Source organism: Apaloderma vittatum, unplaced genomic scaffold (assembly GCF_000703405.1).
Source record: "Apaloderma vittatum isolate BGI_N311 unplaced genomic scaffold, ASM70340v1 scaffold1054, whole genome shotgun sequence".
NCBI classification, from domain to species: Eukaryota; Metazoa; Chordata; class Aves; order Trogoniformes; family Trogonidae; genus Apaloderma; species Apaloderma vittatum.
In genome coordinates, this window is record NW_009711869.1 from 444 (window position 1) to 18,795 (window position 18,352).

An 18,352-nucleotide genomic window follows, 5' to 3' on the forward strand; every position below is an offset into this window, starting at 1 on the left:
CCAGTTATTTAAACCTTTCAGACTTCTAGCAAAAGCATTCGTCTATTGGATATTAGGGTAGACAATATTGGTCATAGGTGACCAAAAATCATAAGTTTGATGTTACATAAAGATAGGCAAAAGCAACAGTGATAATTATTGATGCACTCACATGCTGAATGTCAGCAATGTTTACCTCAGTTTACATATCTGAGAAGGCAGTCTGTTTTCCCAAATCCTTCCAGTGAAAGAGAGCATTTTTAATACAAAATACATATGTAGTAAAAAAAGTTGAAGCATCTGATTTGTGCATACTTTAAACATGTTTAAAATTAATTTATTTTTTAAAGAGCTTGATCATTTAAAAAAAAAAGGTCCTGTGCAGCATAGGTATTTGTTACTCCTTGTCTTAACGTTTTACTTAATATTTGGTCCATGTTTAAAGTTAATTTATTTTTTAAAGAGCTTGATCATTTTAAAAAAAAGGTCCTGTGCAGCATAGGTATTTGTTACTCCTTGTCTTAACGTTTTACTTAATATTTGGTCCAGCAGAGTTATAAAGAAAATGTTAATTGAAAGATGTCTCTGAAGATACTGGAAGATAAGTTACTAAAATGTGTTCCAATCAAAATTTAATGGGAATGTAATTAAACATGAGAGTTATTAATTGTTCAGTGGGTTATAACACAATGTGAAGAGTGTAGGAACTGGGAACAATCTAGGTAGCAATTGCTACTACATCTCTGTCAGTTCTTTATAGGTGCAGCCTATATGAGTCTTTATTCTTGCACATCAAGTATTTAACTTTGTTTATGACTTTGAGATGAACATGTAGAATTTATGTCATATGTTGTGTTTTTCTAGATGCCAGATGACTTACCAGAATCAATTCTCTCCTATTTAAACTTCATAAAGAGCAGAAATCAAGATGCTGAAAAGCTTATACTGCAAGACTTAGAAGATGAAGAAACTACAAGTAAGCAGGGATCACGGTTAAAATATTTATGCACCTCATCATGCCTGTGGAAGTCAGTCTAACAATCATCAGTAAATCAACGCAAATTTTTAAGTAGAGCAAGCAGTGAAACCTATTGCATCAGCTTCTGAATGCGCACTGAAAATCTCTAGGGATAAAACCGCACATAAAACCATGCAATGCTGTCTTCTAGGATTAACATATCAGTATGCATTGAATTTTACTAAAAATTCATCTGATATTAAACCATAGATCAAGGCAAGTTGCAGGATCATTCTCTAAAATAGTACCTGAGCCTGAAGACTATGCATGAGAATCAAAGATGAAGTCACTAGGAGCTAAAGAGTTCAGATACAATTGAACAGATACAATTGATAGGTTTAAAGCCTGTTTTTAGAGATATTCAAGCTAGCATTTAATGACCTTGTTATTGGGAATAATATTGCGGTGTCAGCTGAGTGAAGCTGAAGCCAAGCTCATAGTTTATATGCCAGAGAGCTGGCATTGTCTGTAATATTCTATTTTTTTGCACGGTCTTGGATGTCACACACATTTAGCATAGTCATCTTTGTGAACAAAAGTTCCATATTGTCTGTACATTTGATATTTGAGGAAGGTTTCTTTTTATCTTTTTGTTTTTGTAATGGACACTTACTCTTTTTCATTATTTCTGTAGTTTGTCAGTTTTTCACGTATCTGATACAAGTTCTGCTGTATTTTTCTACACAGAAAATGTTCTACTGATTCTGTGTTGTGGAATTCTTTCATGTTTGCTAAGACTAGATTTTTACACTATCGTAGTGTGTGTTCCTGTTACGTGTATTTGCTGCTTTTGTTGTAGATCAATGAATCTCATATATATTTCAGAAAAATTCCGGGCAATGTTAAAAGAAAAAAATATTTTATTTTAGTTTAAAGAAATATAATAGCTAAGCAGTATAGAGCAGAACTAGTAAGGATTTTTCTCTCTGCATACTAAATTATATATTTATTTCTTCTTTAGGTAATATTTGTGGAGTAGTTTCTTGTCATGCTTCGGATTACTTGGCAGAATTAGCCTCTGAATGTAATGAAGATCCAGAACAATTTAAACAAAGGGTATTCTCTATTTAAAGATTATTTGTAGTGAACAAAATTCTGTTAAAGAATCTAGATAACTTACACTTGTTTTAGTGGCCACCTAAGGACACCTATAAATGTGTTTTGTTTCTACCAGATGATCCATAAGGTATTAAAGAAGAGTATGTATATGTAGTTCTTTAGAACTGAGACATCAGCTGTTTGACACCATGTCTATTAGTTTAAAATTTGAAATAGATTCGCTGTATCAGTAGTTGAGATGCTGAGCACAAAAGTCAACAAAATTGAATAGTCCTTTGTGGTTAATAATTTTCAGAATGTTATCTTAATAGTATGATAAGACTTTTAAAGTTTTCTAATCTTACTCTTTTTATGATGATCAGGAGGATGTTCTACTATTAATCTTACTCCCAACATATTCCAATAATTTATGGAAAATATAAACCTAATAATGTCCATAACTTTCAAAGACATATCATGAGTTATGAGTCTGGATTCTTCTATATTTTCATAGGGCTTGACTGAATAATTTGCTGAAGTTCTTAGAAAAACATAAAACTGTATTTAATTTAATCACTTTTAATTTGGGTCCTGGCTTTTATTAGTAAGCGCTTGTAGTCACATGATTTTTTTTTGTTCAGAACATTTTTGTTCAGAACCATTGTTTACAACAGAACAATCACTTTATGTATAGACTTCAGTTGCAGTACAAATATTAATATATGCCCCAAGCATGTGATGAACAGATGATAAACAAGCAGGAATAGATTACTTCTTGCCAATAAAGAACAATAGAAGAAATATAGCAGTCTTCATGCCCATAGCATTATTTTCAAGTAGACTTCTTAAAAATTTACTCAGTAACTAGTTCTTCCCCTATGCACATACAGTACTAATGCATAGGCTGTTTGGCACCACAGAAAGTAAAACAAATCCCAAATGCAAAATGTAAAAATGCAAAATTTAAAATATATTTTAAAAACACTTAGAGTATTTTGCAAAATATGTAATATTTCTAGTATTTATTACTCTAGAAAACAAACCTTTGACTGATACATTTGCATTATTCAGTGTCTAAGGATTCCAGTCAGTAATAAGTTTCATATTGTTGTGCATGTCATATGATGAAAAGCCTATACTTGCTCTGGAGTGTTTTTATAATGTTCTGGTTTTGTTGAGGTTTTTTTTTGTGTCTTAATGACAATATTAAACTATGTTAGGTACTAACTGAAATTGAAAATGAAGACTTGCAGATTGCTACAACACCTGGTTATAATAGTCAGTCCACCAGTGACGAAGTGGCCACTGATGACTATTTTGTTACAGGTGAGCAAATGCATTAGTCATTTGACTGAGTTAATCTTTAGTGTCAAATCACTATTTCCTGCTTCGCTGTTTTCAGGAGTATCATAACATTCTTTATAAAGAATTATTCATTACAGTATGCCATAGATTTTGATACTTAATGGCTTGGACATGAGCATATGCTCTCATTTCATTCCAGGATCACAAAATTATCCTAGTCTATAATGTCTTGGTAGAAATTTGTTTCAAGAAATAGGGCCCAAAAAATGATTTAAATAATTATGAATACAAATGAAGGTACTAAACAGGTTGTGCTTTGGGCACAACTTCTTTTACTTTTTTATAGTCACTTTGGTGGGGAACGTTGCCCTTTGCCATGACCTTTGCGTGTTTTAGGGTGGAGTGCATTAGTTATAAAACCCTAGCTACAGACATTCATCCTGAAGCCAATGTGTAATCCTGAAGTGTACATTGGTAGAAATAAGCATGATTGTAACAGAGTCATGATAATAAGACATCTCTGGTAGAAAAGACTTGCCTTGTAGTTCTGATTTCCTTGGGGATGTATACTGCTGGCTTAATCAACACAGAATCCTTTTCTCTGCAGTACTTTAAGATTGTTTAATGTCCCCCAATGCTAATTAGAAAATTAAATAAAAGGTTTGCTTTTCTAATTACAAATTCATAGCTGATGCTGAAATGAGCATAAGCCTTACTCATCGTGAAGTAGAAAAAAAAAGTCGACAAGGATTTGAGCAGTGGGAGAAAAGACAAGAGGAGCTTGAAGAGGAGAAGAGAAAAAAGTGGAGGACTGAGGAGGAAGCACAAGAGAAACAGAATGAAGAGGAACATGCAAGAAGGGTGCAGCATCTGGAGGAATTTGAGGCTGAAAGAATAAAGTTAGAGCTTCTTCATAAGGTAATTAATGATACTGAAGCCAGTCTGTTTCCATCTAGACTATCTGAATTCAAGATCTAATGTGAAAGAGAGAGTACTATCCCAAACTATATGACTGTCTACTTGTGATATGAAAGGGAGATGTAAGACATATTTAAGTACAATCCACTGGGGTTTATATATTTACTTCTTTGATCTTCTGTCCCTGCTTATTGCAGGGGAGTTGGACTAGATGACCTTTAAATTCCCTTCCAACCCAACGCATCCTGTGATTTTATGATCAACGGTGAATGAATTTGATATGCTAAATATTAAATTATCCCTCAGGCTTTTCTCTTACTAAATTTATATATTACGACACTAGCAAATGTACTAGAAATGAGAGTTGTGCTAAATTACTCACAATGAGAGTAATTTAGAGAAATGATTACTGTGCCTTAATAGAAAATACTTGCTTACTTTGGATCTTCCACCTCAATTTCACATTTAGTTGAAAAATTACATCTGAAGCAAACTGGACCAAAATCATTTGATTCAGGAATTCTGGTGCTGTGCTTTTTCTAGATAAAAGATAAAATACTCCTTTTTGTGTGTGTGTGTCTGTATCTGGGAAGCAGAGTCAAGCTTCATCTACGGAATTCTGCCAGAACAGAACATGACTCCACATGTCGAGGGTTGCGTTCTCAGAGTACCTAGTAATGTTTTGCTGTACTGTGTGGTACATACTGAAGGATAAAATTTGATAGCTCTCCACAAAAGAGCATAAAAGCCCTGAAGAGATGTAACCTTCAGACATTATACATGTGGGACCACAGTATTTTATTATTTAGACAAAATATTTGTGTTTTGAGAAATGCATTAACTCTGCTCTTTCAGTTAACTAGTTTGTAGCTTTCTGAAGAGGTAAGCATCTTGGTACCAACAATGCAATTCAAGTCAACAAAATTAAGGAAGGAATTGGTAAGCGAAAAAACACTTTATCTCTGAAGGCCATTTCAGTGTCTGATATAGGTCCTTTTTCAACAGGCCACAAAATTAGTCTTCCTGTGCTCTTTGACATCATGAATCATTTTTGGGTGTAGAATGGCTTGCTTTCTCTAGACAACGTGAGGCCTGTCCCCATTTAGACGCTGTGTAAGACACAGGGTCCTACACTTTGGCCACAATAAACCCCTGCAGCGCTACAGACTAGGGGAGGAGTGGCTGAAGAGCAGCCTGGCAGAGAGGGACCTGGGAGTACTTGTTGACAACCAGTTGAACATGAGCCAGCAGCATGTCCAGGTGGCCTGGAAGGCCAGTGGCATCCTGGCTTGTATCAGGAACAGTGTGGCCAGCAGGAGCAGGGATGTAATTCTGCCCCTGTGCTCAGCACGAGTGAGGCCTCACCTCGAACTCTGTGTGCAGGGCTGGGCCCCTCACTGCAAGAAAGACACTGAGGTGCTGGAGCGGGTCCAGAGGAGAGCAACGAGGCTGGGGAAGGGACTGGAGGGAAAGTGCTGTGAGGAGAGGCTGAGGGAGCTGGGGCTGTTCAGCCTGGAGAAGAGGAGACTCAGGGGGGACCTTATCACTCTCTACAACTCCCTGCAGGAATGGTGCAGTCAGGTGGGGTCGAGCTCTTCTCCCAGGCAACCAGTGACAGGACAAGAAGGCACAGCCTGAAACTGCTTCAGGGGAGGTTTAGGTTGGATCTCAGGAAGCACTTCCTCATGGAGAGGGTGCTCAGGCACTGGGGTGCACTGCCCAGTGAAGTGGTGGAGTCACCGTCCCTGGAGGTGTTTAAGGAGAGACTGGATGTGGCACTTAGTGCCCTGGTGTGGTGGTGTTGGTTCATAGGCTGGACTTGATGATCTCAGAGGTCTTTGCCAGCCTCAATAATTCTTTGATTTCTCTGGTGGTTGAGTGGTGGAATTGGCATTGCTATGTAACAGTTGGACGTGATGATCTTAAACATCTTTTCCTACCTACATGATTCTGTGATTCTGTGATCTTTCAGTGCATGACCAAATCTGCAGTTGCTTATTTTGATCTTCACACAGCTGAGTTTTTCATTTTAATTCAGGCATTTGCAAAAGTGGACCATTGGAAGGTCAGGAATGTGGGGGAGATTGGAAAGTGGGTGGTTTATGATGTTTGAAGTTTTTCACAATATTCATTAAGTTAATTTGTTGTACAGAAACACCAAACTGCAATAGAAGATGAGTTAAGGAAAGAAAAGAAAGCTTGGAGAGACAAAATAACGCAACATGAGGTAAGGTTGTACAATGAGCTTTTATCAAAAGACTTACATTACTATCATGTATTTGAGAATAAATGTTATTTTGGGACAGTTAATAAACCAGATTCTGTTTATTAATGATAAATATGTTCCAACACCTGTCCTATTTTAAATATGGTTGAAGTCTAACCTAATTGTTTTGGCCTAGGAATTGATCATGAAGCTGCAGTTGCAAATGGAAGAGGAGAAAAATGCCTTGGAAGACCAGAAAGCAAAAGAAAGACAACGCCTGGCAGAACAAGAGAATTCAGCAGCTGTGAAAATCCAAGCTAGATGTAGATCATTTTTAGTCCGTAAAAAATATGCTCCGATCTTGAAAGAATGGAAAGATGAAATAAAAAAGAAGCAGAAAATACTAGAAGAAATAGAGAGAGAAATGAAAGAAAAAGAGGAAAAATTGAAGAGGCAAATGGAAGAAAATAGGCAAAAGAAAGAACAGGAAAAAAAGAGAAAACAGGAAATTGAAAGACAGGAATATTTGGAACAGGTGAGGAGGTGTGAGGAATATGAGAGAAAGAAAGAAAGCCTGAGGCTTGAAAGAGAAAAACAACTGCAAATACAAAGAGAAAAACAGAGAAAACTAGGAGAAAAAAGAGTAAAAGCTACGACGAATGAAAGTGGAGAAAGAAACAAAGAAAACATAATAAAGGCTAAGCAGATAGAAAATACAAAAGTAATAAGAGAACAGAAGAATGAGCTAAAAGAAAAGCAGACTGAAATGATGGATGGAACAAGTAATTGGATGATTCCAGCAGAAAGAAATTTGACACCAAATATGCTAAGCTTTGAGAAGAAAGAACACTCTTCTCAAGTAAATGATGAGAACATATACATAAATTCAGTAACATATGTAGAAGAAAATTACTCACAAACTAGAGATCCTAATAAAGCTCCAAATAGTCCTATTTCAAAGGATGAGTCTGTTAATTGTGGAGCTAATGACATGGTAGAAAATAAGGCTTACAATATATGCAGCATTCCACCAAATATCCAGCCAAATGCTTGTAGTAGAGAAGTCAAAGATCCATTTTCTCAGTCAAAAACAATGGAGGAAACTGTGTTTCTAATGGAAGATGCTAATGAGGAAGTCAGAGAGCCCAGGGACAGGATTCAAGATGTAGCCGAGTGTTCCAGTAGAGTAACTCTTCCTGATGACATTGAAAAGAAGAGAATAAACTGGATGAACACATGTAAATCTTGGTCTAAAATATGTGAAGAAAACCAAAGAAATCAAGCAACTATACAAAAACGACCAAGGAGAAGTTCAGTTAGCAAGATGCCTCCATTAAGCACACAAAAGATAATTCATAGTGGCCCTTGGAGTACTTTGCAGCAGGTAACTCTACAGAAGATTTAGAATGAACTGGGAAGCCATACCAACACTTTTTCCTTTTTCTTTTCTTTCTTTTTTGTAATTTGGTATGTCAACAGAATGCTGTTTTGGAAGAGGAGGAAATTATCATTAAGCAGGATATAGCTGTCAGGGAGAGCTGCACAAGTGCAGATTAAGGGCAAGGAGAATGACTTTTGAATTCCTTTGAGTGTTGTGGAGCAGACTGGTGTGATAGTAGTCTTCAGATGATTGTTAGTATCTGAATCCTGTAAAAGGCAAGAGCTCCCAGCTCCTATTTTCTGCTAAATTAATGTGCTTTTGCCTTTATATGAGGGATCGCATTTCAGCTCCTGCTCATCTAGCCCATTCAAGGTTTTGAGAAGACGAGTATCTTCCAAAGCAAGACGTTGCTGTTCATCTATAGATAGTGTTTTGCCTTAAAGAACATTTCTTTGTTCCCAGCATTAACTTTTCTTACCAGTTACTAACTTTCCACTGTATGGCTGCTCTGTGTCTAATCTTGGTATCCACTCTGAGATGACAGGCTTGACTAAATACACTTTTAGCCTGAACTATTTTTGTCTCTTACTGTGTACTCACTTGTTATTTATGATAGTGTGATGGGAAACAATTAACAATGTTGATTGCTTTGCTTAGTGTTAGTCTTGCATCCATTCAAATTCAGTGTCATTCGCCAAGTATAGGTTTTATTTATTTCAAGGTGTATGTTAAAATCAAGTTGTTTTTATGAAAAATTCTCCTGTTTAACAGATCAAACTGATCATTGCCATCCTTTTCGATATGAAAGAATTAACATTAGTAGCTTACATTTTCTTGTTAGTAGGATGTAGTTTTAGTCTCCTTCTCTTTTTAAAGAAAACAACCATAATGTGACATTGTACCATGAATGTTCAATATATAATCAATTTCATTTATCAATAAATGCATGTAGGTCACAACACTTACACTTGAAGATTTGCCAGCTTGTAGCCTCTCGACGTTATCTGAGTGTTCAAGTCTTCAACTTTTGACTCTGAGGCGCTGTGGACTAGTTGCACTGGAAGGACTAAAGAGCTGCAAAGACCTAAAGTATATCAATGTAGAGGTACCAAGCATATTTGATTCTTTATTATATGCTAGAGAGAACTGCCAGTTTTTCTGCTTAAGTGATTATGCAGTTGCATCCAACTGATTTTCTAACTTTTACTGCCTTAAAAGCACAGGAGTATCAGCAAAAGACTCCCAAATGTGAACAAAGTTGTACCAGCAGATTTGGATTGCATGTACCAATTTGCATTGTACTAAAGCAACCTCCTGCAAATGAATCAAGCTGTTCTGTAAAAAGTGCATGATAGTACCTGTCTAGGATTAGCACTGGTAGGGCGCGAGGATCGATTATCGTTTCCTCAGTCTCTCCAATTCGTGAGTGGGGTGATGCAGTTCAACATAGCACATACTCAGCTTAAGAGTAGGTAGAAGGGAAAGTCCTTTGCAATACACACCTTGAATATTAGTTTAAATTCACATATATGCTCAGGGAGCAGTATAGTGAGTTAGATTAGATGCGTAGTGTCTAGGTGCTTGCTACTGCACAGTGTCTTACATGGCATTGTATTTTTAATGACTTAAAAAAATGTTTTGCTCTTTGATGCATCTTAGTTCCGGAACTTGAAAATTTACGTGAAATAACTCTGTTCACATTTTTAATTTCATGTGTTTTAACAACACCAATTCACAAGAAAGCTATTAAAATGCTTGTACTATTCATAGAAATCTTGAATGTTTCCACTTGCCCAGTAATTGATGTTCTTTCCAAAGTATGAGCCTTTTGTTGATTTCAGATTTTTTAATAAAATTTGGAGAAGGGAGCTAATAATAATTATAATTAAAGGAGTGTTGTATATCTAGTAGTTAGAGCTTTGCAATAGGGCAGGTTGAAATACTGTTTCCTGTGTGCTTTTCTCAGTTTTCTTATCTAGTCAGAACATAATATCTGGGATTTTATAATTTAGAACACCTCAAAATAAAAGCCCAAAATATTAGTATAAGGGTATAATATATGTCTACCCTGCCAGTCTTACTAAGACTAGTTTTTATATGTGAATTTTTTTAGATCAAATATTGCATTTTACAGAACAGTTTTGGTTTTGTGGCTTGGGTTTTGTTAATTATTTTGAAATGTTATGCTTTAAATAATATACAGGCTTGCCTCACTCTGGGATATGTCAGGATAATTTAATTAAGGAGAAAACTCTTACATACATGTTTAAGTATGCTTTATTGATAATTTAATAATTATATATATTTTTAATAACAATACTTCATACTTCTGCTGTGCCAGCTAATGTGGCAGTTGTCTTCCATTCAAACTTAGTGAAGAAACGCCCTGTTTTGCGACTGTTGAAACAGTCCAAGATTGTTTCCTGGGTATTTTTCATGTAGCTAAAGCAGCTGCCTCTCTTTCCCCTGGACATTAATTTCTACTTGACATTGCCCCTCATTTCTGTTGATAAAAAAGCTGACACAATTAAGCCATGTCAGTTCTCTGCTTTAACTTACTGGTGCAACCGAAGGGGCTTTCCAAGGGCAGGAGTCAGGGTTATGGCTTCTAGTGGAAACTTGTACGTGTCTCTGCCTGCAGCTGAGGGTAGCACCTAAATCTAGTCAGCATGTTAATTTTGGATAGGAATTAAACTCTCTGGTTTAATTAGTTTGGTCCAAAAGCAGGGCATTTAAGTTTTGTTTGTTTGAGTGCCTGCAGGTGAAAAACAGAAGAAAACAGCAAGGGCAGCAAATAGTGAAATAAAAATCCAAGGAAGCATTATTATAATAGCCTGGGAGGGGGGATGTTAAAAGAGCAAGATCTCTTGGGAAAAGAACACTAGTTGAGAACGGTGTTATTGATTGTGACCAAAATATATTTAAATGCAGATTTCTACTATTAGTAAATAAGGTTCTAGCAAAGTCATAGCTGTCTTCCTCAGTGTCTAGTAAATAAGATGTTCTCTATGCAGTTTTTAGTTCAGTCTCTCAGGATTTGGGAAGCTAGGAAAGCATATATGGAAAAACACACTTGGTCCTTAACTTCTTACAATTTTTCTTTCAGCTTCTGGGCACTTTCAGAGCCAGAATGAAGTTCAAGATACTCTGTTCTATTTGAGCAGGATATAAAAGGCAGTTTCTATGACTCATCAATTAATTTTCCTAATGGAAAAAGTAGAGATGCTCTTACTCCTAGCTAGAAGCTTAGCATAAAAATAAACTGTGACAGCCTACATATTTTTGCACTTAATTCTGCTATTTCACTTCAGATCATAGAATTGTAGAACGTTAGGTGTTGGAAGGGACCTCTAGAGATCACCTAGTCCAACCCCCCTGCCAGAGCAGGATCCCCTAGGGCAGCCACACAGGAATGCGTCCAGGCGGGTTTTGAAAGTCTCCAGAGAAGGAGACTCCATGACCTCTCTGGGAAGATGATATTTAATATTCTAATTTTCCTTTATTGTAGGAAAACAACATTCAGATAATTGACTGTGAAAATCTGGAAAATCTCCGTATTCTGATTCTGAATAAGAATAATCTTTCATCAGTTTGTGGCTTAGATGGCTGCATAAATCTCCAAGATCTTGAACTTTCCTACAACAGAATCTCTCAAATTGGTAAGAAAATAAATGAAAAATTATTCTATTTTGTATAACATTATTTGTGCTGTTTATACTGAGAATTAGACTTCCCTTGTATTCAGGACCAGCCGGCTGCTAAAACCAAGGAGAAGGAGGAAACACACTTAGAACAGATCTGCATTTTAAAGCATACTGACCTTCACATCTATTTGCAGTATGACGTAGCTCATCCTATGTATTCCATTTACCAGCTCTTATACATATTGTCAGTCAAAAGGAACTAAAAATCTTTCTAGAAGGATCCCTGATATTATCTGTACTAACTCAGCTGGAATATGTGGGTAGCTTGAGTTTGGTTCATCTACAGAAAAAATAAACATAAAGCCTAGCCTTGCAACTGCAGAGAATTCCAGTGTGATCCTGACTGCCACAGTAAGTAGTTACACAGAAATTGTATTATCTGTATGAGCCTGAGACGCATGCTAACACTGGCCCATAGCCTCTCTTTCTGCTAAAATGTTGCTGACATTTCAGGTCCAAGCTATTGTTCTCTATTTCCCTCCCACTCTGGCTCCTCACTGCTGCTTATTGCCCCAAAGCTGGAAAAGAGAATGACTCTGTGGTAAAATGGTGCAAATCATTTAGGCACAGTATTATATTGCACAATAGTATTATATTACACAGTAGATACCGCTGTTAAATTTTATGTACGAAGGTAGTTTGTTGTATTTGTCAGGTCCAACAGTTGGCAGGCAACACGTGCCTTTAGCATGCAGTCAACCGTTGTAGTTTATGTGCACCCAGAATACTTAACAGATGCATAAATACAGGAAATCCTTCTACCAGCAGATTGATGTTTTCTCTTGACCTGCCTGGAGTTTTTTAGGTAGTGAATGAGTGTTTACACCTCTGCTGGTACTGCCACTTGGACTGTAAAATGCCTAAGAGGTAGATACTGTGTCCCAGCTTCTGGCAAGCTGAAAAAATTTCATTGTGAGCCTTGTGTTAATGTAGATTTGGTATAGATGTAATCAGGATCCAGACCCTTTTTTGCTGACAAAAGGTCAGAGAAGTGTAGTACAGTGAAATCAACCAAGATTTTTGCTGACTGTAGGTGAAGAACCTACTTTTTTGGTTTTAGAATGATGTACAGAAGGAAGACATCAGTGGTCCCTGAAAAGCAGCATTAGCAGTTGAAAAAAAGTAGCAGTAAATTGCCAGGTTATTCCTTGAAAGGGAGCTCTCAGGCTTGAGTAGCGCATTTTCTTGTAGCACAGCTCAGATAGAACAGAACTAGATTTAGCAAGCCTCCCTGTACTCTAGTGACGTGGGTTTTGGTGCATGACGTACTGTGAAATCTGGAAAGGCCACCAAAATATGGGTGACTCTATAACTCAGTATTACAGTCTTAACAGAGGTGAATCTGCCCACTGAAATAAAATCTTAGGTAAAGAAAGCAAATTGCATGTGATGAAGAAGTCGGTTTTGTATAAATTGAAACATGAAACCTGAAAAAGTGACTTTCTAGCTGTATTCTTAGTCTGTGCTAGATCTGAAAGTGTTGCTTGGAAAGACTGCAAACCTGGGAATGGAAAGGAGATCGGGCAATTTTGATTTTCTTTTTATTTGTCTTCATTTAAACTTAATTTTCTTTAAAGTATGTGGACATAGTGCTGGACAACAGGAAAATAACGAAAAGCAATTAAACTGATAGGTTAAATACATTCTTATCAGACATTTGTATAAAGAAATATTTTCCACTGTTAAAAAAGAAAAAGAGGAGACTGAAACAGTATGACATAGATAATGCAATTCTGTGATAAATTACAAGGAAGTAAAAAAATACAATCTGTAGATTTAGGGGGTTTAATGTTGATATTAAAAATATTTTTGCTCGTATGTGTAAATTTGGAGTATTAGTGTTTGTGAACGGAGTTTGTAATACCTGATTATTAAGATGCTGGAACATCAATGTTTACTGTAAAATCATATCAGTACCCCAATGAGAAACAATAACATAAACTGGTTAAGGAATCTTCATCTAGACTCCTTTGGCCAATAATTATGAATAAGATTCTTATTCAGACTTAACTTATTTGATAAAAATGTCTTCAAGATCGCTGTATATATGACACAGTATTAGTGGATGATATTTAGGAATGTGGCATCTGTGTGGTGTCTTTGTACAGGGTAAGTGAAGCAAAATCCCCTTGTACTTTGTTTTGTGTGGTGTGCTGCTATGTTTACTGAGTGAATTTGAGTGAGCTAACATTCACAAAAACCCGCCTGGAATCTTTCTCCTCTCCAGAACTGCATTGAAGATGTCTGGTTAAAACAGATACATAATACAGATTTCATTTCATAGAGTAACATGTTGGTTGTAGGTAGTCACACAGAATACACAAAAATGGATTCCAGGTTTTAAGTTAAAGTATCCCTCCCATCTGTAAATCTCACAGGGTGTCCCGTAGCAATTTTGGAAGCTGGAGTACCTTGCGGTATTCTCTGTTCATTCAGCTTTACCAAAGGCTGTGGGCTTTTTCCACAGAAGTAAGGCTTATTTCTGTCTGTAATATTTTGGTTGTAATAATTTATTTTAGGAAATTTCAAGCATACTATGATTTCTTTTTGATTTTTTTTCTCGTCTCACTGAAATACAGTAGTGGAAAAATTAAAGTTGCCAGAAAACCCTAAAAAAATAACAATTGATGTATGAGAAATACATCTAGAGTGCTTTTCCACTTAAGAGTGCAAGTTCACAAATGAATTCTATCATTAATACACTGAAGTTCAGTGCATATGTTTGTATTTGGAAGATGAAATACTTTACTTAAGAATTTTCTTACACAAAAATTAATATTTTGACTTGAGACACAGAATACACTTCTGTATGGTGTCTATATTGCCATAGTACATTGGCTAAAATCCTGGCAGTGCTAAGAGGAGCAGTGCATAACCATGGGTAGTCATAAATGTGTCTTTGGACCAGCTCTTTTTAAGAAAGCATGTAGACAAAACCACAAAGACGCCTTTCCGTTTTGGGGGAGGGTTTGTATGTGTTTTTTTTCAACTTCATGTTCCCTGTAAGCTTTCACTGCTCACTTACTCATCTTTGAGTTACTTCAGAACTACAATAACTAAGGTAGAGTTCCAAGGTCACAGAGTCCAGCTGCGCTATATGCTGAAACTATATGTTTTTCAACAAAATGCATTTTCTCTTATACTGCTTTGCTTTAGCTGTTGTTGGATGCATCATCTGTAAAACAGACAACATCTTTGTGAAATGTGTGGATGGCTTCCGTATTTTTAATTTTGCATGCCTGCAGAAGAACCATTAAAATACCATCCGTTTGTGTTACATTACTCTTTCTTGTGTATGTTTCTGTTGGAGTGCATTTAATAGCTCCTGAATAGATTGTGATCCCATTGTATGTAGCCCTGGTGTGTCTGTTCTGAGTAACATTCGGTCTAATTAAACAAGACAGATGAGGAGAAGCGAGATGTTAAAAAGGTGCTTGTGCAGCATGCAGAAGTTTCCAGATCCTGCATTAACTCCATGCCTTTTCTTACCAAGTGTGCCGTCTGTCCTCTCTGTCCCGCTCCAGACCAATTCAGCGCTTTTAAAGTTTCCAGGACTGCTATGCTGATAGCTTAAAAAGTGGAGATTTAAGGACTTGCCCTTGTGAGGAAGAGATAACACTGAAACGAAGTCTTTTGAAACCACTAGATGGTGCTGATTCCTTTTTTATTTTTATCCAAGCGTTTTAAAAAAAAAAAAAAGCAAGCTGGGATCTTTCAGTCTGGGTAGTATGTCATGGGCATGTTTAAAATTCTTTCAGGATAGTTAAAGGTTTGTATACTTCTCTCCTAAAGTGCAGTCTTGGAGTCACAGTATGGGATAGGACATTTATTTTAAATTTAGTATGATATCTTTTCAATACCAGGTGATTGTGTTATTTCCACTAGGTGCTCTCCATTTTTACATTACTATGATTTGAAGGCCTATATTTGATTTGGGGTTTTTTTAAACGTACTGCTAGTTTTGGCATTTAATTTTTTACTTTGTTTTCTCGTTATCGTTTGTTCTATTTTTTTAGTTCCTCTTCTGTCTTCTCAATAGTCTGTGGTTCTTGTCTCATAATTCAGTTTATTCTCAAAGGACAATCATAAAGACATTCACTTCTATAAAGCTCACCTAGCTGCCTTTTGGGAACTTGGGCATTTTGGGGTGAGATAAAGATGAAAGAAAGTGTTACCTCAAGTAACCCTGTGAAGAATACGTGACAGAAAAGTACATTCAGTAATTTCTCTCTTTTTTGATACATTTTGTAAAGGGTATCCCTTCAAAGGAGTTTTGTGGCAGAGATAGAGAAAAACTAATTGGACCTGTAGCAAGTCAGACACCTCAGTGCCACTGCAGAATATCTAGAATTTGTAAGCCCATGGAAAGACAGTGTGCTTTTTGCTGCTGCAAGAGAAAGATTTGAGAAAAAAAATCTGTGAAAGATGCTGACAGAAACGTTTTTCTTTGCATCAATTTGGATTAGAGATCACACATGTTCGTGTTCTATACACTAGCTGGCAGGAGTAAGTTTGTTGAGAGTGTAGTGACTGTGGAAGGGTAGCTTTATACTTAAAGATACTAATTTTTCTTTATAAGTTTCTGCATTAAACTTATTTTATGACATAATTCCTTGAATGAGATGTACTTAAATAACAGAGATGGTATTTGTCTGGGTTTTAACACAGTTCGTTTTCACCTTGCCGATAACTTAAAAAAACTTAAATAATGAAAATAAACTTTAAAGATAAATACTATTTCCATTTTTAGGGATGATTTTCAGAGAGCTGTTAACATTTCACAGAGCAAGTAGGTTCTAAGTAGCAGTTATAAAGTGCTTAAAGTTAAGTGCAGTTTATCACTGAAAGAATGTTCTCTTCCGACAGAAGTGCTAAAGGGGTTGTGAAATGTTATTATTGCCTGGTTAACAGGATCAGACATTTATGAACGGTATGCATTGCATGTTTGGTAGGGTCAAAATACAGTAGTTATTTTTAAAACTCCTGCAAGACTAATATTAATTGTTAAAATATAAATAAAATATAAACATGTTGAAAGTTTGGAGTTTCTTAGTACTTGAAACCCAACAAGTTTTTACTTCATTATGGCTTAATTCAGCTAAAATCTGTATTTTTTCAGATGGCCTGGAATCACTGAAAAATCTTCAGCAACTGATTGTGGACCATAATCAGTTAATCAACACAAAAGGCCTTTGTGAGGCACCTACTCTCATTCACCTAGACTGCTCTTTTAATTATCTCACACAAGTTGAAGGCATTGAGAATTGTGGCCTACTTCAGATTCTGAAGTTGCAAGGCAATAACCTTCAGGAGGTAAAAGCTTTGATTTCAGGGCTGTTGGGCACACACGTTTGTTAACAGTCATATTTTTCAGAATGCTGATCATGTGCTCTTCGTTTTCCGTGGGATGTTGCATGCTCTTAGGTAGGCTTTTTTCCTCCCTGTTAAAAGGAGAAAAGATACAAATGGCTAGCAGTTAAGTATCTTCTTGCTCCTAAGTCCTTGAAATATTGGCCCCTCGGTAATTACATTTCCCTCCTTTGTTTGTAGCATCTAGTCTTCAGCTTGTATTATATGATGTTGATTGTTTGTTTAAAATGTAACAAAATGTTATTATTACTATTATGTGTAAGTAATAGTTCAGGCTGATTTGATGTATGCTGATCCTTCAAAAGTTGAAATCTATGTTGCAGCTTTTAAAATAGGCAAGTAGTTTGCTTATAGCAAAGTAGTTTGCTTAAACGTATTTACTGACAATTATTCTCTTAGGAATCTGAGAGAGAAAAAAACCATTATCAATAAGGAGAAAATAACTGCATTAATAAAATAGTAAAACTGTGGCTCTTGGGGTCCTGATATTTTTTTTTTTTAATTTATGTTGTCTATTCAGATGAGATAGAAGACAAAAAATACCACCTGGTATGTAGAAATTTTGTGTGAGTACTCATACACACATAATGAGGAAATGATACATATATCCAAACTGTGGATTTTGCTTGTATCTAATAATGATTTATGAAAAGCTTCCATATGAAATACATTCCATTGTTGTTTCTCTAATTTATATTAATTTAAAATAACCATCTCTTTTCTGTTTAGCTTCCAAGACTGGAAAATCATGTTCTCCTAAGAGAACTATATTTGGATTGCAACAGCATTTCTTCTGTGAGAATGCTTTCTTTGTATTGGTTGCCTCTATTGCAGATTCTTTTGCTGTCTCAAAATGGGTAAGCAAGAAACATTCTTCCACTGGATACAGAGGAATTTACTAACACAGCACTTATTTGAAAAGTGTAATTGTCAGTATGGTTACAATATCACTATCTTTTCCAGTTATTCTTTGAAAATGTGCAGTTGACAAGTAGTGAAATGGGCCACCTTTAGCTAAGAAAATTTGAAGCAGCATTGACTATGAACAGTAATTTTTTCTATTAGATGTTATATGAAAATAATTTTTGAGCATTGTGGCATTATTAAAACCATGGTGTTTCTTTTTTTTCCTTTTTTTAGCAATTATTTCTAGAGTATGTCTGTCAAACTTCATATTTCACAGCTAGCTTATTCAAAGCAGTCTTTGAAGGCTGTGTTCAGTGTAAAAACTAGAGGTAAAAAGCACAAATGAGAACATTGGTCTTTATTTTACATGCATATGTTAATGCTCTCCAAAGCAAGCATATTTCCTTTAATTTTTCACTCTTATGGTTCAGTCTGAAAAGTATAAAATAAAAAAGAATGATCAAGAAAGTGTGCAACTAGATCATGCACTCAATTACTCTGTAATTAGCTATCTGTTAATTTTCTAA

General features: G+C 35.9%; 1 protein-coding gene across 1 annotated transcript in view; it reads left to right on the plus strand.

Moving 5' to 3' along the window:
• Positions 1 to 843: 843 nt before the first annotated feature.
• Positions 844 to 18,352, plus strand: part of LRRIQ1 (leucine-rich repeats and IQ motif containing 1) — a gene marked incomplete at its 5' end in the record, with an annotated part of 106,217 nt that continues 88,708 nt past the window's right edge. Inside the window, 10 exons of the mRNA XM_009867754.1 lie at positions 844 to 955; positions 1,959 to 2,053; positions 3,256 to 3,361; positions 4,029 to 4,258; positions 6,411 to 6,485; positions 6,661 to 7,848; positions 8,798 to 8,950; positions 11,354 to 11,504; positions 16,669 to 16,862; positions 17,649 to 17,776. Coding sequence (XP_009866056.1) covers positions 844 to 955; positions 1,959 to 2,053; positions 3,256 to 3,361; positions 4,029 to 4,258; positions 6,411 to 6,485; positions 6,661 to 7,848; positions 8,798 to 8,950; positions 11,354 to 11,504; positions 16,669 to 16,862; positions 17,649 to 17,776 — 2,432 coding nt within the window. The remainder of the gene's footprint in view (positions 956 to 1,958; positions 2,054 to 3,255; positions 3,362 to 4,028; positions 4,259 to 6,410; positions 6,486 to 6,660; positions 7,849 to 8,797; positions 8,951 to 11,353; positions 11,505 to 16,668; positions 16,863 to 17,648; positions 17,777 to 18,352) is intronic.